The sequence below is a fragment of the Lagopus leucura genome, unplaced genomic scaffold, assembly GCF_019238085.1.
Source record: "Lagopus leucura isolate 7727_CA_CO unplaced genomic scaffold, USGS_WTPT01 Super-Scaffold_774, whole genome shotgun sequence".
Classification (NCBI taxonomy): Eukaryota; Metazoa; Chordata; class Aves; order Galliformes; family Phasianidae; genus Lagopus; species Lagopus leucura.
In genome coordinates, this window is record NW_024962258.1 from 5,979,238 (window position 1) to 6,005,310 (window position 26,073).

The following is a 26,073-nucleotide window of genomic DNA, read 5'->3' on the forward strand; positions in this document are numbered from 1 at the left end:
TCTGTGAAGCCCATAAAGATAATATGCCTCAAATGAAAGAAACGTTAAAAACTCAACATGCCAGGACTGGTTGAAATTCTAAACCTCAGTAGCAAGTTCACAAATATAAATCTCTGTTTTAAATCATAATTTACTTACTATTTACCTGCAATTTCTACATTAGTCTAAAATAAGTCACAGTCTGAAAGAAATACAGTACTATCCTAAATTCTAATCCATATATAAAATCAGAAACAATCTAAGTATCTGTCTCAGCTGCTGCAAGGTCATTACCTCAGTAGACCTTGCAATATGAAATCCTGGATCTGACTTAAATAAGACAACGGGCTTACAAGAGTAGTCTCGGGTTTCTCACCACCTGACGTGCACTTCACAGCAGTGGAGATCAGTGAACAATTACAGAAATGGTAACAATTCGGAGAGTGTAATGGATGATTATGTATCTCTTGAAGTAGGACTACATGGAGAACCAAAATATCATTAATCCTAAAATTCATATAATTTCAAGCAATAGCAATCCCATTTATACTGGCTTGGCACCACATGGATGTTTTGGCAATTTCTCCAAAAATATTTCAACAGAAATGAGTGAACCTACCATCATCTCAACGTCAGAAGTGAGCATTTAACATCATTAAGAATTGTAAAAGAGAAAACACATTTGGTTTATAGGTTCTTCAGACAAGGGAGATGAACACAAGTAAAGAATTCATGTTCTAACACATACAGTGTAACTTTTGACTAACGATTATTTATTCCATCAATAAATAAATAAGACAAAAGTAGGCTAGGCAGACTATTTTAGTCTCAAAGGGGCAGTACTTTATGACCATTACAGGTAGAATACTTCCTTTAAAGTATTCTGTGACCATAAACAACTTGTGAATTCCTTTCTATATTTTCTCAATTTGATGCTCTGCTTCCCGGCCCCTTTTGGCTCTGAAAACAAAGTTCTAAGCCAAGGTATTGTATTCCTGTAGCTTTACAGTAGATGAAGATGTTGTCTTGAGCCACATAAATTCCTTCCTTCCTATTGGCATCTACTTGTGCATTCAAAGCATACGCAGATAATACCTGACACATACATATCATATTCTATCATACTATACATGTATCAGACACTAAAAATAGTTTTGCTGATTTAGTAAAAATATTATTTTTATACATGTTTCATTTATGTATCTTCTATGATCCATTAAAACTTGCTCAAAAATTAAACAGGAAACCGCATAGTTTGCATGTTCTTAAGCCTTGAAAATCCTAACAGATGTCAAGGAGTTGAAAATTCATAGGAAAGTCTGATCTTGCATCTCCTCATAAAATTTCAATTCAAACTTACATTTAAATTTATTGCCTGCTGATCAGCACATAAGACATTTCAGGAGAAAGCTGTCCTGTATTAAAGATTTTAAAACAATCTAGAGTGAAACTAGTTGCATTTCTGTTTTCTTACTTACCCAATATACTGCAAAGGGTGGCTCTGATGTATAACAATTCTACATGTTGGACAGGTGTTGTTTTCTTCCAAATATTTCACCAGGCAGCTTCTACAGACTGATAAAAAGGACATTCATAATTAAAAAGAAATAAAACAAGCATAGTGAAAAACAGAAAAGCCTGTTTTTATATCATTGCAAAATGCTTCTTACTGAAATATACATAAGAGCAATTTTTTCCATCATACAGTCATGTCTAACCACGCAGAACGCAGTTTTCAACATTTTTCACATAGGCTCTAGATACAGGGAAGTGTTGCGCTTAGAATCAAAGCACCTTTACATAGACAGAGTCTGCCTAATACAGCACACAACACACAATCCAATTTTGGAACTTACTAGAACAGCTATTTCTATCAGGTCAGCTTGCAGCATCCAGTGTACACAAATGATATTACAGGCACTGTATGCCATTAAGGCACTAAGCCAATTTGCTTTAACCATGGCTGCATACAGAAATAAGGCACGTGTGGAAATGAAACTAGGACACAGAAATTATTTTAAGTAGTATTTTTTTCTTTTTTTTCCTTTTTCAAGAATAGGAAGCTCCAAAACTGGATATCTGGTGGTTACTTCATTTCTAACTTTCACAGAGTATGTGACAGTTAAATTTCTCTCAGAAAAATAATTAAATGAGGACAGATCTTAAGTATTCATAAAAAGAGTAGGTGAAGGCTGCTAAAGCAGTGCTACGTTATAGAGATGAATGCCACTGAAACGTTTTCCAGCTACATATGCATGCTCATCTGCACCTGGTTCAAAATAAACTATTTATTAAGAAACAGTATTGGTAATATATACCAATATGTGATTTCCTGACTCACTTGAAGTTCTAAATACAACTCCAACTTTATATGTTAAGGAAAAAAAAAAGGAAATTACTTTTCTCTCAGGCAACACCAGTTTATTTAATTTTGGTATTAATGCACTCATTACACAATGTAAAAGTATTTCTGTAACTACAGTGCCATCTAGCTCTCAGACAGGATGATGGTACATTTCAATAAACAGCTGGTAATTTCAACAAAATTACACAGCACCAAAGCAGGCATAAGGACTTTGTACTTTATATTGTATTTACACATTCATAGTGACAGTACCACAGCTGGTAGAAGTTACGGTCATGTCAAGACTCATAGCTTTGAACACAAAGCATAGACCTTGCATAGCAATATGTGGCAGTGGAATGCCACAACAGCAGTTCTACTTTCCTATTTCAATCAATCTTCCAATCTTCTGGAAGAAGCGTACATCAATTCCTACTAAACAGAACTCAGAGTAAGTCAGCCCATATTCTGATAGGCTTATTAGTCCACCCACAACAACTAAATAAAAAAAAAATGAGTATATTTTCTTGCTTTCACAGTTAAGCATATCCAAGAACATGCACTAGGAAAGGAATAGGGAAGTTGATTATTTATTTGTGTAGCTTCACTCTTCTTGACAATTCCCATTCTGTATCTAGCTCAACAAACTGCTGTTGTTCACCATCCTCATGAACTCACAGAATACTACCTTCTGTTTCTCATTTCAAAATATCGTTTACACATAACGTCAATGAATATCAAATTGAAAATATTAAAGTTAATAAAGACTTACATATATCTGACAACCTAGAACTCTGACCAAGAGACAGAGTTACACTAGTAAAGATTTAATAATGAATTTCTACTACTGAATGTTTTACCTACTCATTTAGAGGCCTGCCTGTCGCTAACAATCTAGAGATAGAGAAGAGAAATGAAGCATAAAAGGAAGTGAAAAAGTGTGTTTTCCATCAAGAAGATTCTCACCGCAGGTTTCCAGTATTCCCTTTACTGCCGAAAAGTCTATGAATGTCTGAGGAGAGGGATATGAAGAATAATGAGGTAACTGCATAGTTATGAGTAGAAGCAGAAAGAAAATTATAATTCAGTGGAGAATTCATTATCTCAACAGTCAAGGCACTTTCAGGGTAGATTCTGCAAGCATGCTTTCTCAGGAGTGTGTACCATTAGTATTAATATACACAACATAAATAGCGCCAATTTGTAGAAAATGTTTTTTGTTTTGCTTTTTTTTATACAAAGCTGCGCTTCCCGCCCAAAAAAAAAAAAAATCCAGTGCTACTGGACACACTTGGAGGTAGTATTCTGAAAATAAAAACAGATAAGATAAGGGCACCAAAAACCACAGAATGGGTGAAAAGATAAAAAGCAAGTGGTGTTCTCTTGCTTTTGGAGAAATTATGGATTAGTAAAGACTTACTTCATAAATGAATGTGAGAAACACCTTAGATTATGTCAACAGAGAGAAAGGGTTGTTTGTACTTATGAAAGAACAAAAAAGGAATCTGTAGATCTAAGTCAGCCACGTGACTTTGTACAGTACTGTTTTCATATGTAATCCTGTTAATAGCAGTAGTTAAGAAAAAAATTAAGTAGAAGCCAAGCTTAAGGATCTAATTGTCTCCTTGCACTCCAGGAAGCACACTGTGGAAATTACAATATGAAGCATTAGCAGAAGGGACATAAGAATAAAAAGAATGGCAAGGAAGTGTGACAGAAACAATAAACTTATTAAAACTGATAAGCATAACTTAGAAACGAAATACAGTGGAAAATGTAATCTTAGCTGAGATTACTTAACCTTTCTAGCAAATTTTAGGTGGTAAATAAAACAAGTTGAACAAAAACTTTCAGTGGAGATGAAGCCATTGCAATTAAACAATTAATTCTCTTTCAAAAAAGCATAAGACAGTGAAGCTATTCAATCAACATACCGGTTTCATCAGAGTAATATACTGTGACAGATGCATTTTAAAATGGTTTCTGAAGTTGCATGGCAAGTACTACTAAATAGACTAAAACAGGTCTACACAAACAAAACCAATGATGTTCTAAGCTTTTAGCAGATACAAGCAGACAAAGAGAGGGCCCAGCTTACATAAATGTGTTGGTTCTGAACACAGCTCAAAAAATACTTTTGCTAAAATGTTGTAATATAAAGATATCTTTGAATGAAAGGTGAGAAGGGCCCCATAAATGGAAGTAAAAAGGCAAGAAGGCTTCACAGTGACTGAGAATAAGGGGGGTGAAGGGGAATAGTTAGAAATAGTTTATAGAAGCAAGAATGTAGAGCTTGTTAGAAAATAAGGGATGGCAGACACTGGGTCTTAGATAGTGAGGGGGATGAAGGCCATACAGATAAGGGTTTGAGAACAGCCCGAGGACATTTGGCAAAGAGATGATGTTCACGGGGCAAGAAGAAACTGTTTTGGGGGGATGCCCCCCCGAAAGGTCAGAAGTTTACAGCGAAAAAGGTCAGAAGCCTTTGCGAGAAAGACAACAAATCTTCATCCCACGACCCACTACGCACGCGCAAGAGGGGAGGGTCTGCATGCTAATGAACTCTCAGGGGTGTAATGAGTATGTAACTGAATTCTGGGAGAACTATTGATTATGTATTACTTTGGTCTATATCTGTAGCACTGTAGCATTCTTCCTGACAGTGTGCAAGCTTGGAGGAATTATCCCCCTTGCACCAGGGCTTTTGCGCAACTGCCAATAAAACATACCTTCCCTATATCCTTACAGGTTATAGGGTTTGATTTCCACATGTCAATTTCACACCCCAGATAGAACCCACTCTGTTCGGCTGCACGACCAGCTGAGAGAGGGGATGCCTTTGGTGCGCCCCGAGATTTCTCAGAAGGACTCCCTTTTCTCACCCAATCATTGCGGGAACAGAAAAGGACCATCGGCGGACCAGGTATGTGATTGGGAAAGGGGACCTGTAAGTTGTACGTGAGGAAGAGAGCTATCGCTCCCCCTTAGGTTGGTTAGTTGGTGACAGGATAGAGGGTATTCTGAAAGGTTGCCTGGGCTCTCCTTGCTGCGGTAGCAGGAGTTTTGGGTTTGCATGCTCATTCACCATCTATTGCTATATTCGGTACCACGTATTTGAACAAGCCATTGTATTAGTACCACCAAAATGTCCTCTGAGGAATTTTGAGCTTGGCTAAGACCGGTCTTGTGTGTCCTGAGTGTGATGTGAGTGAGTCACAGCAAAGCTACAGGGTGAGAGTGGAGTCCCGACCCACACTTCTGTCCTCCCCTAAGGGAAAAGGACTGGGACAGACGAAGCGAAAGTTTGTCTTTGTCGTGTTATCTGTTTCACTAATTGTCTCGTTAACTTTTGTTCTTATCTTAGTAGTTGTAAAATATCAAGTGGATTGGGAATCAAAAAAACTGTTTTGATGGTATAAGTGTAATTGTTAATGGTATACAGAAGTAGAATTGAGAGTATGTGGAAGTATAACTGAGGGTACAAATAGTGGAATAACGTACAAAAGAAAAAGGGTTAAAAGAAAAAGTGAGTTTATCTGCACTGGCACGAGAGCAACCCCCCTGCACTGTTCCCCTGAGAGCAGAACTTGGTGTGAGAGAGTTAGCCGGGATGGGGACTGCTGCTGTAAACAGCATTACTTGCAAAGGGGGAGATAGGAAGGATAGGGCACTGGAAGTGAGAATAGCCTTCATCTGCAGGGATCCAGGAAATCTTAAATCCCAGTGTTTGCATTGGAAGCCTCTGGAGAGGAGGAGATAAAACTGAAATATGATGTTAGTGGTTGATGTAATGACAAGAGTTTGGAAAGTGAAAATTTTTGGGAAGGACACAGACTGAGGAAGGCAAAGATGAGAAGGGTGTGACATGAATGTCAGGACTGAAGGGAGGTGAGCGACATGAAGGAAAAACAAACAAAAAAACAGATTGAGAAGCAGAGATAGTAAGGAAACTTGGAATAACAGCAGCTGCTACTGTTGTGGCACTAGAGCAAGGCTGTAGGACCCAGAGATCCACTCAGAGAGACGGGGGGGCTGGAAGAGCCCAGGGAGGGCTCCACTCCACTGGAATGAAAGCAGTGTGCAAACTGCAGAGAAAGAGGGAATCGTCTCTGGTTGCAAAGCCAAAGGGTGGGAACCTGGGAAGTTTACCCTAGCAGATTCACTGGTTAAATTGCAGCTAGGGGAGCAGGATAAATAGGTTTATCTTTTGGTGGATATGAGTGCCTCTTACCACCCATAAATGATTTTGTAACAGTAGTAGGAGCTAATGCCCAGTAAGAAAAGGCTTACTTTTTGGGATCAACTAAATATAGGCTGAGAAAACAAGTAGGAATACATGAATTCTTGTACATGCCAAGGTATTCTGGCAAGAAATTAAATAACACTGGAGCTAAGGATCAAACGCTATTAACTGATTGAAAATTCTAAGTCTGGCTTTAACACAAACTGGGAAAAACAAGATTGTAGACCCAGAAGTTATAGAAATCTTGAATAAGATATGCTTAGGAATGTGGGTACAAGATTTGAGGGCAAGTAATAGAACAATTGAATGCATACACTCAGTGGTGGCAAATCCATCCACTTTATTAACCAAGTTTAGGAATGAGTAGGTGAAGTTTACCTTCTGGATTTGAGGGATGCCCTTTCTGCCTGCTTTGGCCAAAGGAAGTCTAAGGTTATTTGCCTTTGAATAGGAAAACCCCAATACAGGGAGAAAAGTCTCAGTTAACCTGGACAGTGTTACCCAGGGTTGTGAGAACAGCTCAATGATTTTTGAGAGCTGGTCAATTCATGAACCTGAGATTCGGTTCCTCCATCCCAAGGCGTAACTTTACTGCAGTACGTGGATGTCACAGAAACAAAAAAGGACTGTGTGCAATGGATTGTGAGTTCGCTGAATTTCTTGGTTTAAATGATTATCAAGTTTCTCAACAGAAAGCACAAATAATTCCATAACAAGTGATGTATTTGGGATATGAGATTACAGCTGGACTTTGAACCTTAAGGACTGTCAGGAAAGAAGCCATCTGCCAAACCCGAGTCACAACCTGCCAAGGAACTCCGTACGTTCCCAGGAATGACAGGATGGTGCTGACTGTGGATACACAGCTATGGACTGTTGGTAAAGCCAAAATATTATATGAAATAGGAAGCAAGGGGGGCATTCCCCAGCTGAAAGAAGAACTCATGAAGGCCCCCTGCTTTGGGGCTACCAGACATGACTAATCCCTTCTGGCTGTACTTGCATAAAAAACAAGGAATAGCCCTGGGAGTTCTTGCCCAGAGCCATGGACCCTATCAAAGGGCAGTGGCACACTTCTCCAGACAGCTTGATGAAGTGAGTAAGGAATGGCCGGGGTGTTTGAAGGCGGTGGCTGCACTGGTACTCAATATTCAAGAAGCCAGTGAAGTTATGCTAGGCCAAAGAATAACACCAAAGAATAATAACTCATACAGTGTCTGCTGTATTGTAGGTAAAAAGAGAGCACTGGCTCTCACTCCAAAGGTTCCTGAAATACCAGGCCATCCTGGTACAGCAGGATGATGTAGAAATAATTGTAACTAATATTGTCAACCCAGTATCTTTCCTTAGCGGAACTCCTGGAGAACTAGTATTTCACGACTGCTTTGAAACAACTGAAGCTGCATATTCCAGCTAGTCGGACCTGAAGGACGAGCCCTTAGAAGATGCAGAAGACAGCAGTTTTGTGAGACAAGGAAACTGTAAGGCAGGATATGCAGTAGCTGCAACTGACAAGATCATTGAAGCACAACCATTACCTGAGGGGACTTTCCCTCAGAAGGCTGAAATAACTGCCTGGACAAGAGCCTTAATTATATGGACAGGTGCTAATTACATATTTGGGATGCTACACACTGGTAGTAACATCTGAAAAGAGCAAGGATTGCACACCCAAGGAAAACAGCATGATGTAAATCTACCAAAGAGCTTGGCTATTATACATTGTAAAGGACATCAGAAAGGTAACACTGTACAGGAAACTGGAACTAAGATGGTGGGTCAGGTGGCAGAACAGGCACTTGAAGAAGAATTTCATTCCAGATGGTAAACTTAAAATCTCTGAAGCTGAGTCAGAACCTGTAAAATACTCTAGAGAGAATAGGAATCTAATTAATGATTTAGAAGAGAGGGCAACGATGGCAATTTGGTTTCTCGGAACTCCCAAGAAAAGGGGGTATCGCTGTATGTTGGTACTGACAGCTTTTTACAGTGGCCAGAGGCATTCCCTTAGAACTAATAAGGCACGTGGGGTAACTAAAGTATTGTTACAGGAGGTTATTCCAAGATGGTGAGGAACTACTTGGTCTGTCAAGGAAAGTGCACCGTCAAAAGTTAAACTCATAAAGAAAAGATGAGTCGGTTACTAATTTGCTTTATCTCGGTGTTCATGGGGTGGTGTCTGTGGCAAGTTGATGTTGTGTGCTGTTACATTTTGTATTTTGCTTGCAATAGTACTATGTTTTGTGTTATATTTATTTATTTGTTATTGTTAAATTTATGATTGTCACTCTTCTCCCTTTTATTTGGATAAACCTTACATTTCCACACTTAACAGAGGCTGCTATTAAGGAAGGTAATAACACTTTCATTAGTGAGCATGAATATCATAATGGAAGTAATATAATGAACCCAGCTGTCATCTGGGTAAAGGTTTCTGGTGGCTGTGCGGAGATGGGAGAGCTCAAACTCCCACCGGGCATAGTGAGAACTACTTGGACTCAGTATAAAATCCAAGGAGGGTTAAAAGGGTAAATGACCAATTGGTAAGATATAATAAAGGATACCATAGTTTCATGAGAGCCTTATCCTGGTCTTAGGAGTGGAAAAGGCTATAGTGAATATCTCTGCAACTCTAGAAATAGTAGAAAATGCCACAACAAATGCACTACAAACGATCCAGTCTTTGTCCAAATAGGTCATCCTCATCCTCCAAAACAGGATGGCATTAGATCTATTAACAGCTAAAAAAGGAGTAATCTAGCAAGTGGAAATCCTGCTAGATTAAAGAAAAGGGGTGATTTGAAAGGTGAGAAGGGCCCCATAAATGGAAGTAAAAAGGCAAGAAGGCTTCACAGTGACTGAGAATAAGGGGGGTGAAGGGGAATAGTTAGAAATAGTTTATAGAAGCAAGAATGTAGAGCTTGTTAGAAAATAAGGGATGGCAGACACTGGGTCTTAGATAGTGAGGGGGATGAAGGCCGTACAGATAAGGGTTTGAGAACAGCCCGAGGACATTTGGCAGAGAGATGATTAGATGTTCACGGGGCAAGAAGAAACTGTTTTGGGGGGGATGCCCCCCCGAAAGGTCAGAAGTTTACAGTGAAAAAGGTCAGAAGCCTGAGCAACTGCCAATAAAACATACCTTCCCTATATCCTTACAGGTTATAGGGTTTGATTTCCACATGTCATGAGGCAGCTACAAAGGACATTTAACACTACTACCATGAGTCTTTTGATTGGAAGGTTAATTCCTCAGATGATATCTACCTTGGCAAATGAAACTCTGATTCAAAACAAATAACAGTCCTGGCACTGCCACCTTGGACTAAATTCCTCCACAGAAGGAATGATTTATGTTGAGTCTTTCTGGACCTTTATTCATCACCATTTTTCAAACCTCATCTCATTATGTCAGCAACAAAGATATAGGGATGAATTTATAACTTCAAGAGAAATTATTTCATTCCTGTTGTTGCTGTTTGTTTTTGTTTTGGCCCTGTTTGTTTGTTTGTTTGTTTTAAATCTAAGACTTTGTGATGTTCTAAGGCCTGTTTCACTGACGTGAAACTTGAAATTCACAGTGCAACATAACAGCCTCAGTTAAATGTTCCAGAACAAAACCCTATTTCTAGAGTAGAAGGTAATTTACTTATTCCTCATCAAACATGTCTGCTCTCTTCATAGAGACAGGAGAGCAAGAGCAAGGAGACTGCAGGTAGAGAACATATGCTGTGTCAAATGTCACCGAAGAGAAAACTATGTATACTACATTCTATCAGCATGAAAATAGGCTGCATTTTTGAATATGTATATTATCACTTGTATATGGCTTCAAGTTCATGCATTACAGCTTTAACATCCTCTCTTCACTCACTCTGTGAAAACAACAACATCATCTTCTTAATTGTTAATTTAAAAAAAAAAAAAGTCTAGAAAATCACGTATTTTTCTGGCTGCTGCACAACAGACTTTTGAATTTCATCTAAAAATTGTTACATCATGTTGCACATCAAGGAAAAAAAAACAATCTCTTGAATGTAATTATAATCATACTCACATGTATGTAAGCATTCTGTTACAGTGGTAGCATCAATCAGGTATCCATTGCACAGACGACAGGTTATATGGGCATTAATGTCCCAGAGCTTAATCTTTCTGGTTAGCATCTTTGGTGTCTACAGAAAAGAAATACAGAAACACAGTTGCAGTGAATTTGGTGATAGGTAATTTGGTGATAAATTATTAACTATAATTCACCTTAAAGATATGTTTACACAACTTAAGGTTCTCACACATTCTATATGTATAAACACATGCATGTACACACACACACACACACACACACACACACACACACACACAATAGCACTAACTTTTAGAAAACTTCACAGAAATAGAAGGTGTGAAATACTGGCGATTTCACATTATTTCAAGTCAAAGTTTCACTACCACACTGTTAATAAGCTGCTCACTGCCCACAGGACTTGGATTTAAGGTGAAATCCTATCATTCTGCTTATCTAAGCAGTTACTAGTCACAGGAGAAATTTCACACACACACACACACACACAAAAAAAGAAAAAGAGAGAGAAAAAATCCTCAGAACAATTAGAAAGTATTTTTAAAACTGAGAATTTAAAAGAATTGCATTTGACTTAGCATAGCATGTACAACTACACTTAAGGCCTGCCTTTATTCACTATATTAAAGCATAATTTTGAAGTCATCTCAGTAACAGCTGAAAAGTAAATCCGGAATTTCATTTTATTTAAACGGAGGTTAATAGAAGAACATGTTCCAAATTAAAATTGCTTCACTGGCAGAACTGCAGTTTGTTGTACTAAGAAATGTGAACTAGAAAGCTTTTCACTCTTCAATACAAAGGAGAGCAGAACTACTACTAAACAGGCAAAAATGAAGAATTAAAACTTAAAACAGCTCATTAACTTCTTTGGCCGCAACCTCAGCTGCTCGGAGAAAACAGTTTACAAAACCTATGACTTACGAAGTACATTGTTACCTTTAAAATATATACATATATATATTTATCTATATATGTATATATATACCTATATATGTAGAGAACATATATACTAACACACACACACACGTTCTTCTCAATACGCTAAAAAGAAAACTAAGAGAATTTATTGTCACCATAAGTTGACAGCATCAATTAAATGGCAGGCTGAACTGGCTTATAACTTAGTAATTTGCCTCCTGCACTTCAGATGTGACCACATTATTGCATTGCTCTCTGTTATGGTAATAGTCCGTGGCTCATAAACACTAATAGTTTTCATCTAGTTTAATAGGGAATACATTTCAGAATTTTTATGGTAACTCATTTTCCCCAAAGTTCACAAAGAAATATGTAACTCATTTTATCGTATCTTTTCTCCTTTGTTTATTGAAGTGGTATTAAGCAGAAAGGACTATACATCATAAAGCAAATCTTCATACCAATCTGATCTAAACTAGAGTTGACAAAGTACTTTATGTTCCATTATAACATTGGAAAAGCATGTAATTTATCATAAGCTCATGAAGTTCCGTAGTGTCCTATACAAAATGTACTAGGAAGAATTCTAGTACTCATGGTTAAGGAACAGACAAAATATCAAACTTGTTTTATGGCATCTGAGATTTCTTAATTAAGGTAGCAACTAGTTTCTGACAGAAGAATGAGAAGCACGAAACTCCAGAACTCAGATCCAAACATATGTCAGAATCTATTCTAGGAACTTAATTACTTTTCTAAATCTTAATTTATAGTTTTGTTTCTAATTATTTCAAAAGTAGGTGCATACTCAACATTTTCAATCTAGTTTATGAGGTATCCAGATAAAGAAGCTACTGCATGAATTACTTAACATTTCTAATACTCGGGGAAAAAGGTTTTTAGCATCATTCTTACAAACAGTTCAGGAGATGGGTTTAAACTACTGTTCACGTAGAGAGCGCTTTGTAAATCTCAATTCAAAATGTGTAAAAGAGAAGTTAAGCTACAAGGATACTTAGGCATCACTAATACAACCGCACTTGTAGAGACAGGAATGCAGAACGAGGCATTCAGGATTACCACAGATTGATTCCAACCATTAAAGAGGCATAAAAGTCAAAGAAGTTATAGTGAAAACTGCAGCAAAAAAAAAAAATTCCAGTAAAAGCTAGATGCAACCTTTTCTGCCACTATAGTAGAGACAAGCAATGTTATTACACAAATCACATGACACAGCACTAGAAAAAACCTGCAGCAAATGTAAATCAATTGAGATGGGACATAATATTAACAGAACAACAAACAAACCATACACAGAAAAGGTAAAAGTGCTACAAAGTGTAATAAAGTCAATTTTACCAGGAAAAATAAATAAATACATAAGGATGAAACATACTCCACTGGCTGGATGGAAAGCAAAATTATACACTCCTCAGCAACAGAAAAAAATACATGTTAAAAACATGGAAAAAATACATTCAATATAATATCCTAGTCATGTCTATCTGGCAAATTTATGAACTGAAATGTTAAAGAAAGTTATCATGTCATACGAAATCATGTAATTTCAGGGCACAGAACAGAATCTGAATTTTTTAAATACCATTTTCAGAACTTAACAGCACTTTTTCACCGTTTAACACTGCAAATATTAGGTTCCTGTAAAAATTAACAAAGCAAATCTGTACAACATAGTGCTTCATTTGTTCTCCTACAGTTATCTTCTTAAATTGTAACATACTAGAGCAAGTAAGGAAGTATAGATATGCTCCTGAGTATCTGTAGACTGAACAGTGACATTTGATCTAAAATTGAAGCTTTTCACTCCTCACCTAGCAAACAAGTGAACATTAGAATCAAAAAACAATGCTCCACTCTCAAAATCTTGTCTCTGGAACAGAAAGAAGTCACAGTTGTCAATCCTAGAATCATGAAACACTGAACAACAGATGCTTCCTAATGATCTGAATCTCACACGCTTTTACAGGAAACATAATACACAGATAAATGATCACTCAGCCTGCTACAAAGATTCACAGGATCATGCTGATTGGAAGTGACTTCCCAATAGCGCTAATCCCACTTTGTGCTCAAAGTGACACAATTTAAAAGTGAATTACCCTTGGGCACAGTCTCGCTGCGCTCAAACAGATCCAGGAATGAATGCTCCACAGTCTCTCTAGGCAACCTGTTCCAGGTTCTGACCAATTGTCATTGCCAAAAAAAAGCTCCAATTATTTAATGGCACTGAATGGTCCTGCACTGTAATTTGTGTGCAATTCTTCTCATCCCGAAAGTGTGCACCTCTGATAACAGAGTGGCTCCATTTTCTTGATTACAGTCCATAAGCACATGAACATAGCAGCACCATCTTCCCTTACACTTAGGGAAAAAAAAGAAGAAAAAAAAAACAAAAAACCCTTAGGACCTTTGTAAGCACAGCATATAAAAGCAGCAACACCAATATCTCAGACAATTGCTGAAGAACCACCACTGTTAACCCAAATATTTAGTACTTTGCACTGGAAAATATTTTTGAGTCAGGACAAAATTAATTGGAAGTGTACTGCTTTAAAGAAATAGGAAACCTTCTGCAGTTTGAGAGACCTGAATAAATTCTTGAAAGAAGTCTTGTTTTAAAGTGTTGTGGTTTAATCCAGCAGGCAGCTAAACACCACAAAGCCATTCACTCACTCAAGTGAAAGAAGCAGAACTCACAGAATGAGATAAAAATTATTTATTAAGGCAGAAAGTGAAGAGAGAAATAGCAGTAGTTATCATTATGTGTATGCATAATTACATATGTATACAAAGCCAAGTGATGCACAAGCAATTGCTCACCACTCACCAACTTATTCCCAGCCAGTCCCTAAGTGTTGGCTGCCCCCTGGGCCAACTCCGCTCAGTTTTAAATTTTTTTCACATGATGTCATATGTTAGAGAACATCCTTTTGGCCAGATTAGGTCACCTGCCCTGGTTCTATCCCCTCCCAGCTCCCTGTGCTCCCCTCATCCAGCAGTTTCACTGGCAGGGCGTACAAGAAACTGAAATACTAAACATCCTTGGCTCTGTGCAGCACTGTTCAGCAGCACCTGAATGACTCCATGAAGCAAAAAGTTCAATACATCCTGCCAACATGCCAAAAAGATCACCTGAACCAAGAATCGTGTTTCTTCTTAGTTCCAACTAACATCATTTGACACCAGACATCATCGGTCTCTGACTGTCTGGTAAGTACTTCATGCCAGGAGGAAACACATGAAGACAACTACAAAGACATCTGCACTATATCTCTAATTAGTATAAATAAATATAAACAAACAAAAATGAACACAATCAGGAGATGCTGGCAGTGAATATATGTGTCAGTCAACTGGTCTTAGTCACTTTAGTGTTTCATCCACTAAGGCAGCCTTCCATTATGATGATCAGGCAGTTTATTACAGATCTCTCCAGTACAACTGCGTCGCCAACGTGGCCAAATGCCCCTGTATATGCTTTCACCTTTCAGAGAGACTGCAGCACTGAAAACGAACACTAACTCAAGTTCAAAAAGAGGATAAGCAAAGAAACTCCTTAGAAGTTTGGCCTTATCATTAATATATATACTAGTCAGGAAATTTGGGCCTACATGAGGCATACCTCTCAAACCAGCATTTCTTTTCAGAGTTTGCCATCCAGAGACCTGAAAAGACAGAAAAATAGTCTGAAAGTTAACATCCAAAGTTCCTCAAAATCCAGCTGCCATGTAGAAATACCTAGCTCACCAAATTCAACTAGAAGTTCCTACATGAATTTAAGACAACAGGCCAGGGGAATGGGGGTGGCACATGATTTGTATTCGATTAAGAAAGCAAGAAAAGTCTATCAGCATTAGAAAGATGGAAAAGGAACTTCAAAAGAAGATGTCAGTCTCACACAAAAAGACACAGATACTGTGGGAACCACAGAAGTCCAGCTAGTCCTATCGCCATGTGAAGGCAAAATCTAGAGAAATGCATTATCTTCACAAATGACAGAAGGAAAAACAGAAGGATCCACAACCTATGGCTTACTTAGATAGTAAGAATTTACTTAGATAGTGAGAATTTGAAAAAAAAAAGAAACAAAATTTTGGATTGGTGATCCACAGCCAGATAAGAGTTATTCTGAGCTTTCAAGCTACATTTACAAGTAATCTGGAATACATAATAATACTGTAAAGAAGATACTTTATGTTTCTGGAATCTCTATAATTTTATTTTGGAAAATATCTAGAAAAAAGATGTTTGTATCACCTTCCAGAGAGAAGATAATCTCATACATATATCACAGTATGAGAAAAGAAGGAAGTTTTCCTTATGAAGTGATTCACACAAGGAAAACTCAGATGTTAAGAGACAGGTAATGAGTACTACTGCTTCCATTGTCCTGTTCCACAAATCAAAACACAGCCTGTAAATGCTGATTTCAGTGTGATAATAAATGTGTGATTATAAATACCATGACACAAAATATTTACGGTAGCATTAGGCACAAACGACAATGCAAAAAAAAAAAAAAAAGAAACTCTTCACAACTGTACTGTGAGGTGCTTTTACTGCACTCAGAGAAAAACATACTGCTAACTGAAAACAAGGCAAGGCTGCATCAGATGCTACTTCATTGCAATCCACAAAAAAGATCTTCACAGAAGAAGTAAGATGCCTTATATGGACAGGAGGAGAAACAAAGAGGTATCTGAGAGCTGCCACAAGATTTACTTTGCAGCACAACATGGAGAACACTGCAGTCAACAACACAGCTGCTAAAGATGGATTTAGAAGTTTAACACCAGTCTAAGAGCACACAACAACATAAACCTGTGAGCAACAAGGTCTTCCAAAGAAACTGCCATGCACCTTCCCTCACAGCTGCTGGGAGAGTACAAGGTCATACCTGAGTTAAGCTGGAAGAAGAAAGTGGTACTGAAGTGGTAAGGAAAGAGCCAGCAAACAAGTTTGTCCTAAAATTCCACCATATGCTTCCGGTTCTGGTAGCACAGTGACAGTGATGCACTACAAATGCTTAATACAAAGAACATGAGTGCATTTAGAGATACTAATTGAGAACTCGGAAAGCAGACTCATCCGCTGATCCTGGACACTAACACATTAAACAGAGCACTACTATTCCAGAATGATTTTATTTAAAGGTTTCTTCAAACTGCTACTACTATTCTTGATAACTTGACAGTTTATCTAACTGTAATTCTCTTTTGTACCACTCAGCATTGTAAGGCAAAACAGGTAATTGCCTTGACCAGCTACAAATCCAGAACTGAAGTGAATGCCTGAAGGATTCACAAGTCATTACAGCACCACTCTATTTAAAGCATAAGCATTTTGTTTTTCTTCTGCTGAAATATAGCATAATGTTACCTCATTAAAAAGCAGAAAAAACAGAGCTCACAGTGGAGAGCCTGAGGAGAAGCAGCTGTACACAGCAGATGTTACTAATTTTGCAAAATAATTACTGAAAGGCATTAAGGTTATATAGCACTGGAAGCAGAAAGAAAACAATGGCAGGTATACCTCAATTACAAAGACTATGGAATTGAAGTGAAAGTCACAGCTCTAAGAACAAAATATTAAAGTAAAAGAACTTTGTGCACACCCAGAACTTACTAAATAAACGTTTCAAATCAGGATCCAAGTCTGCAGTAGATTTGCTAATAACTGCATGTGGATGAAATACAGTACACACACAAAAATAGATATATAGCTAAGAGTATCACTTAAATTTTAGAAAACAAAACACCAGTTTAATATTAATTATCTTCACTTCTACAAACGTTTCCATCATAGGACAAGATATTTTATGAGTCAGACATTTATTGCAGAAGAACAGGCATGACCAAAGAGCTACTGTAAAAGCCTTCTCCAGGGCTCTGGAGAATAACAGGGTTATTACCTCAGATAAACAACTTCAGGTGCAGGACACCTTTCTTCAAGGAATGGAAGGACAGAGTAAACAGAGTATTTGTAGATCTTTTGGCTTCAGATATCAATCATTTGCTTCAACTGTTTTCAGGTTTTATTATTATTGAGTATACACAATTTATCTGTCACTTAAGATCAGTAATTTCAAATATAGTGGAAGGTTCTGAGTTTAGTAAAAATGCACAGATAGTAGAAAACATTCTTCCAAACTGAGTTATAAAATACTGTAAACTTAAACAAAAAATTCTTTGTGTTGTATTTGCCAAGCACTATTTAATAAAAGAACCTACCAAACTAATATTTTTCTTAAGCAGGCCCAATGCTTACATTTGCTTTGGCAAGCCAACTTCTGATAAACAGCCAATAAGAAGCCTTTTTATTACTTACTTTATCCACATAATTAAATGCTAAAGTAGCAAATGTGTACAAGCATTCTTTTTAGAATGCCAGAAATTCCTCTCATCTCCTGGCAAGTCATTTTTCCTCTTTTAAGAAACCTATCAGCACCAGCAGATGGCACTAATTCCCTAACTTCATAAAGCAGGTCCACCTGCTACTTGCTTCAGCACTGGGGATATAAAACACCAGCACCCAACTTTCCAGCTTGCCTGGTCCGCACTGAGCAAACAGGAATTGTCACCGAATCACACAGAATCACAGAATGGCCAGGGTTGGAAGGAACCTCAAGGATCATGAATCTCCAACCTCCCTGCCACATGCAGGGCCACCAACCTCCACATTTAATGCTAAACCAGGGAAGAATTGTCTTAATGTTTTTTTTACTTACATATAATGTGGTTTTTATTAAAATGTAAAAAATAGAGAGCAACAGAAACATAAAACCATTGGGATACTGTTTTTGTGATACTACTGCATCATTGTCTGATTTAATTGAAGTAGCCACAGTTCTTAGTGAGCTCTCAAGGACTTCATCAGATCTTTAATGAAATACTGCTCTTTCTGTACTTCATCCTTGACAATAATTGCTCACAAATGTATGTACTGCCAAAAAAAGTGATGACGTTATTAAGGCATGACTGTGAAGCACGGAATATTTTTCTCTTATGAAAATCAAGTAAAGAGACATGACCAAATTTTTGAGTTGAACATCTCACTGCAACTCTATATACTCAATCTGAAAAATCAAAGTAATATATTTATGTCAACTGAAAACACAATCACAAATATACCCAAAATATTTATGACTTTTCACAAATCCTGAAACCTATTCTCAAACCCCTTTATCAAATTAGAAAGCAGGGCTGCACATTTTTTGCTCTTCACAGGACTGTGTTTAGCAAATGCACGTATGAAATTATCTGCTGTAACTTGAGCTTGCCATAATTCAAGTTTAATTTCAAACACTATTATGCTTTGAAACACAGCACAGATTAAGTTGATTTTCACCCTGAAGGCGTACGTTTAGCACATGTCAATGAGCAGTCAAATCCACCAAAAATGCTAAACGTGTGAGCCTTTTTCAATGTTCACGTTCTGGCACAAGTTTCCATTTCGATTCCAAAAAGGATTTTATTTCAATTTGCAAATCATTATATTTTTTTAGTATTTTATCCTGATTTAGCAACCTTCCTTCAAAAAAGTAAATGGGTGTCCGCATAATAATCAACATCCATATTTTTAAGGAATTCCTGGAATCGGTGATGATTCAAGCCATTGGATTTTACAAAATTCACAGCTTTGATGATGATTTGCATGACATTATCCATTTTTAAGGCTTTCACACATAAATTTTCATGATGTATGACAGTGATATTTCATCAAATGTGAGTTATCAGTGACAATTGCATCTTCTTCCATTAATTTTATAAGTCCTTTTTTCCCAGCCATCATTGGGGCACCATCAGTAGCTATACCAGACATGTTGACAAAGGTTGAAGAAAATCACTTTAGCATATTTTTTTACTGCTTCATACAAATCAAGCTATTTATTGTGTCTTTTAATGGCACCAAAGAAGCCATTTTCTTTATTACCTCTAATGAAAATGGCAAGTGGAGCCATATCTGCACCATCAGTACTTTCCTCTATTACCAAAGCAAAAAATTTGAAATCAGCAGCTTTACTCTCCAAATTTCTTTCAACAAATGTTCCCATTTCTTCAGATCACCTGGCAACAGTCCGGTGACACAAACTGATTTTACAAAATATTTTTTTTTTTTTAAATCAGGACACATTATGTCTGCCATGCTTTCCATACATTGCCTAATAAAGTCATCATCAGTTAATGGTTTTTATTTTTTTGCAATTAGATTTGCTACCACATGACTAATTTTTAATAACAGAGTATGTTGGAGTTTTAGCTTTTCAAAAAAGATATCACTGAGATGACAGACTTTTTTCAGTTCTGCTATTTTGTCGTTATGAAACATTCCTTGATATGCATTGCATTTGGCAGCATGTTTCTGCATAAAATGTAAACTGTAATCTTTGAAAACTGACACAATTTCCTTGCAAATTAAGCATAGCGGCATATTTTTTGTCTTGACAAAGTAGTACCCATCTGTCCATTTTTCCTTCAACACTCTTTCTTCATCCATGATTTTTCTTGTGTGGGGGTTCTGTTTTCTTCTGTGATGCCCATATGCAGTCTGAAGTATTAGTATCGGCAATCACTGTGTTTTACTCAGCAAACAGCACAAGCGCATGTCACAAGTAATATCCACAGGTTTCAGTGTGACTGAGTGGGTACAAGGGGTGCAAGAAGCAGAGTCAGCACTGCTTTGTGCTCTCCCCACATCCTGGGGCTGGGCCAGGCTATGTAGTGGGGAAGAGTCACTGCCACGACGATGCAGGGCAGGCTTCAGTGTGAGCTGTGCCAGGCTGCATGTGGACTGCAGGACACTGATTGGACATGCCTGAAATAAAAAAAGCAAGTAAAACCCACCCAGCCTTACAAATCTGTTGTTTATGCTTTCCCAAAATAAAGAGCTATTGAGCACAAATGAAGTATGCAGTTTTATGCTGAGCAACTTGCTGGGGGCAAATGTAAGCTACCTGACAGGTCGAGAGTCTTCAGATCCATTAGAAATTGAACTGTATGCTTTCCAGCAACTCAAAGATTAAAATAGCCTGCAAGAATTGGATGCTATTTGCTTCACTTTTCTGAGTATCTGCCTCGCTGCTATGCTGCTACCACACTACAAAAATTCATATGCAATTGATCCTAGAGAATGGTTTTAAATGATTTTATAATCCATCATTACAATACTTCCCCAAGGAATGCCACTTGACTTCTCACCCGATTTTAGCAATAGCTTCTTGAATCACAAGATTCAAGAGTTAGGACAAATAAGAATATAAAACTATTAGTGTCTAAAAGAAAGCTATGATCATCTGGGCTTGTGGAGACGGGCTTTGACAGGCTGATTGAACCCATGATGGGCCTTGAAGTAGTTAGGAAGGATATAATTCACCCATCTTCCTCTCTGGTCTTGAGTGTGCAGATGAGCCGTACCATGGAACCTAACAGATCTCATTAAATATGTTCACAAAAGCAAAGTAATGCCGTTCTACAAAGGGTAATACTGAAACCAAGGATGCAGAACACAGGACAGACCATCACTGAGTACTGATCTTCTTCCAGTAAGTTATTTCCTAGGTGGCCAAGGATTCTTCACAAGCAGTATTTTCTCCACACAAGACCCACCATTACAAGGCATTCCACTGAGCAGTATGAAATACTTCTTCCTCCTTAGTCTCTCTCAGAGACTGTGGTCCCTTCCTCTCTAGAGAGAGTCAAAACCTACCTGGATGTGTTCCCGTGCAATCTGCCCTAGCTGACTCTACTGGAACGAGGCAGGTCATAGAATTACAGAATCAGAGAATGGCTTGGGTTGGAAGGGACCCCAAGGATCATCAAGTTCCAACCCCTCTGCCACACTCAGGACCACCAATTTCCAGATCTGGTACCAGATCTGGTCAGGCTAGACGACCTTCAGAGGTCCCTTCCAACCTCAACACATGTGTTTGTGGTGCATATGTGACTTGCCTGCCCACAACTAGATTGACAGCTTGACTTCTTCAACTAACACAAAGGTCTCTACAGTTTCATTTTCAAACCAATTACAATCAGATCTCTGTTCCTCCAGAATCACTACCTCAAAATAGAGGCTTACATTAGTTTCACTTACAAGATATAAAGCTGTATTTTAAGAATTTCACGAGAGGACCAGGAAGCTATTGTGCTAGCTTTTTCAGCAAAAGCAAGTGTCAATATTTAGTTTTGCTTTTACATATTTCGGTACTTCAGAGGTTTAGGGGTTTTGTTTTTCAGACATTTCACTGTTCCCTAATCGATTAGAAACCTTCCTTAGAAGGTGTAATTTTCTACATTGCAGGCAAGTTCCTGATTTCTTCCCAGTATCTAATATTATCTGATGTTTGTGTCAGAAATACAGTTTCAAAATACTTTCTGTACAGAAGACATTCACAAAGCCAGTCATATAATTAAGTAAAATACAGCAGAAAAAGAAGAACAACTACAACGGAACCTAACTCTTTAGCCTACCAGCACTGAAATAATAGTTCTTATGAAGAACTAGCACAAAAGAACAACAATAGAACTTATTTTGTAGTCAGCAAGCAAAAGCCCCTTCAAGACAGATATCCAGAAATTTTCAATTAATGTATAAACACAAGTAGCCCTATAAGAATAGGGAAGAAAATTTTAAAAGGAAACCACATCATGAGCCCAGTTTTAAACTGGTTACGTGAGTACCATTTACAGAGCCTGTTTGCTGTTGATTTTTTTTTTTCTTTCATCTGTTGTCTTGTTTCCATAAGTGATGAGTGAAATGTTTTTCCTTCAACTTCCTGCAATCATAACAAGCTATGCCTGAATACGTTAGAGGTAAAACTCCCTTTGTGGAATAAGCACAAGCTGATCTTCAAAATTACTCTCAGTATTTTAGTGGTAGGTTTTATTCTAAACATATTTTTAAGTCAGAAATTCTTACTATTCATTAATCATTTCACCTTACTCTTAATTTTAAACAATTAAGATATAATGAAGAATCAAAGAGTAGCAGATGACCACAAAAACCAAAATATAAATATGAGCTTTAGATAACTTGCTTGAAAGAATCACTATTTAAATTTTCTAAAATACCATGACACGCTCATGCCAATAGATAATTATTTAAAAAATGGGGGAGAAAGATAACCACATCATTTTCTGGGAAGTATCTTCTAGAGTCTATGTTTTATTCACTTCTTTGATCTACTAAAGAGACTTAAGAACAGAATATAGTTTGGTCTTTTCTGAGGAGACCTGCCTAACAGGTTAAAGGAGAACTACCTGGGGTGTAGTCACACCATTACTAATAGTTGCACACAGATGGCTGTGTGCAGTCTACACTCACACTCTTCACCCTACAGTGAAACACATTTGCTTTTTACACATTTGTCTCAAAGAATCACATAATCATAGGTGTTGAAAGGGACCACTGGAGGTTATTAAGTCCAACCTCCTGCTAAAGCAGGTTCCCTACAGGAACGCACAGGAAGATGTCCAGGGAGGTTCTGAGCATCTCCAGAGAAGACGACTCCACAGCCCCTCTGGGCAGCCTGATCCAGTGCTCTGTCACCCTGATAGTAAAGATTTTCCTCATATTCAGAAGGAATACCGTATGCTCCAGTTTGTGTCTGTTGCTGCTTGCCTTACACAGCTAGGAAGAACCTGGCCTCACCCACCTGACTCGGACCTTTCAGATGCCTTCAAGGTCACTGTGCTGCATCATGTTTATCTTGGTGCCCCCCAGGCACTTTTCTGCATAGTTGCCTTCCAGTCAGGTGGCCTCCAGAAGGTCAGGTGCCTGGGGCTGTTTCTCTCCTTGCAAGACTTCACCATTTCCCCTTCTTGAACTCTATTTGGTTCTTCACTAGCCTAGCCAGGTCCCTCTGGGTGGCAGCACAGTACTTCCCCAGGCCCCACTGCTAGTAAATTACATGTAGAAAGTAATACAGATGTTTGAGATGCAGAAAAATAATAATCAGGACATAGAACTGAAGCTACCTATTTAATCTTTATTCACCGGGCATACTTGTAAGACTTCATGTTAAAATCACAGATGAAGCTGTTTCTTACTTTACCATAAAATATTTGTTTTTGATTACACAAAATAAGTTATGCCCTTGTATAAGTTGTCAACATAACACAGATGACAGTCTAACTTTCTCCCTTATGCTGTACAATTAAATCACACAGCATGGGGAAAAAAAAAAGGAAGTAAGGTAGAAGAAATAGCAATACTGCTGAAGACAAGCTACAGACTCACAACTGAATCACATATCTTTTCACACAAACTTCAGTAATGCATTTTAATTTCATTTTATATCAAGGAACAAATACCAACGCATCAGAACTGCTGTAGTAATTAACATTTTTAGAAAATTCACTAAATATTAAATACCATAAAAATGTTACTATTGCAGAAGAATAGTATTCACATTCAATTTCATTTCAGCATCTTTAAATCCTTCTTTTAGAAGCACCCTACAGAACATTCTTGTAGGTACACGTGAATATATACACATATCCATCTATGTTTACACATGTATATGTGGAGGGAGAGAAAGAGAATGAAAGCACACTTAAACTGTGCAAGTGGTAATTTGAAAGAGCATAGAAATTATGTACTCTGCTCCTATAAAGCCAGTGGAAGATTTTAGCACTGAATTACTTTAGCTCTGAACATGAAAGCAAACAGCATGATAAAATACTGGACTGAAGTCTTCCTGACCACAATGAGGATTGAAAATAACTTCATATGAACATGGATAAAGAATCAATATTAAATAAAGCATTTTAAAGGATTCTGTTTAGGAAGAGGAACAATAAGTACATTATACTTATATATAAGAGGTAAAAAGTAAGAGAAAGGCAGATTTTTAAGTATAGAAAATATATATACACACAGTAAATGCAACTTGGTCTACTTCTCTCCTTCCTACCTACCATCCCAACTGCTAGCTCTAGTGTGTCATACCGTGTATCTTTCCTCTCTCAGTCTTCCCACTACCTTAGCTCTTTTTACAATCAGAAAACAGATGAATATGTATTACAGTCAAAGACATGCAGGCAAATTTAATTATGGAAGGAATAATATTCTCATAATTCAGCAAGAAGAGGTTTTTCAAGTGTCAACAGATGGCAGGTATCTCCTATCAAAAATAAAACATGATCATGAATGAAAAAGTATGCACAATGAATTATTTTCTTATTTTAATATGAATATTAAGTTTCTTTTCAGAAGCTACCTTAAATGTAGTTACAGTGAGCTTACAGATTTCAATGATCTCCTTGTATAAGGATGCATTATCTTAAAAGTCAATACTCACAAATCATTGCTACAATCCTTAGATACTACTTCTATACTACAAAGCAAGAAAAAAAAATATAAAAGTGTACTAAGTAAAAAAATGAAAAGAGCTGGCCACTGTCAAGAGCACTCAGAGGAAGAAACAACAATAACAAAAATCGTACATTCATGTAATTAGCCAAGAATGTACAAAACAAAAGATGAATCCAATTCTAAGAGGACATCAGAGTGGCTAAAAATGACTGCTGTTTTTAATCTTTTCTTGAGGCGTATTAGGACACATTTTTCAAACATTATAGCCATTTCAAAAGCAGCACACTACAGTCAGTTGCATCATTCTCATGTGCACTATTATTATAAAGCCTGCCTGTGAACACATAAAACACTACCACAAAAATACTGGGACATTCAGTATTGTGAATTTCTGTGATTTAAGGCAAGGCAAAGTTAGTAAACATTTCCTGCTCACACTGGACATTAGGATGTCCCACCACAGGGGTCAGAATTTCCAAGTCCTCTACTGACATTCTTCGGACATAACAGGAAAAGTGATTTTGTGAAAAGCTCTGCAGTGAACAGCAGTGCCTCTGGAAACTTGCAGGCTAAAAGCATATGAGCTGGCCTACGCAACAGCATTAAAACTGCAGGTTTTCCTTTTCTTGCAGCACCACCTGCTAAGGGAAAACAGCATCTTCTCACCTCCAACTCCAACCTTCCCAATCACTTTTGACCCTGAAACAAGTGATACAACGGGCAAGTAAAACTCAGCAACAGAAAGGCAAGGGGAGGGAAAAAGCAAGACAAGAAGGCTTTGGAAATGTCAGAACTCTTTCAAAGAGTGGTGTCTTGCATTCATTTCTGTTGCGTTCACATGAACTGTACTGAGATTAGAGATGTGGTACTTAAGCTATGTGACCTACCGCAGTAATATTAAACCCATTCAGAGAAAGCTAGGTTGCAATTATTACCTAGGAATTTTCTGTCCTCTTTTGACATACGCCAGTTGATTCAGTACTATCTCTGACAAAAACCAACCGTTATTAATTACAAAGAAAAATAGGAAATGTAAGCATCATTTGTAAATTCTGCACTCACTGGTTAACAGATAATGCAGCAATACCTGACCGTCACAGAAATGACAGGCTTATATTTTATCTCAGCCAATACCTTTCTCTCCACAATAAACCACTTCCACAGTGCTGCTTT

At 37.6% G+C, this 26,073-nt stretch overlaps 1 protein-coding gene across 7 annotated transcripts in view; it reads right to left on the reverse strand.

Moving 5' to 3' along the window:
* The window catches only part of PCGF3 (polycomb group ring finger 3), a 53,057-nt gene that overhangs the window by 12,444 nt on the left and 14,540 nt on the right, over positions 1 to 26,073 (reverse strand). For 3 of the 7 annotated variants that reach the window (XM_042864926.1, XM_042864932.1, XM_042864927.1), the window contains 2 exons: positions 10,624 to 10,741; positions 1,458 to 1,554 (listed from right to left, as the gene is read on the reverse strand). In XM_042864926.1, coding sequence (XP_042720860.1) covers positions 1,458 to 1,554; positions 10,624 to 10,732 — 206 coding nt within the window. In that variant the 5' untranslated portion in view covers positions 10,733 to 10,741. Of the gene's footprint in view, positions 1 to 1,457; positions 1,555 to 10,623; positions 10,742 to 13,688; positions 13,951 to 15,211; positions 15,255 to 26,073 lie in introns of all 7 variants that reach the window. The other 4 variants (XM_042864929.1, XM_042864928.1, XM_042864931.1 and 1 more) reach the window with 2 other exon arrangements.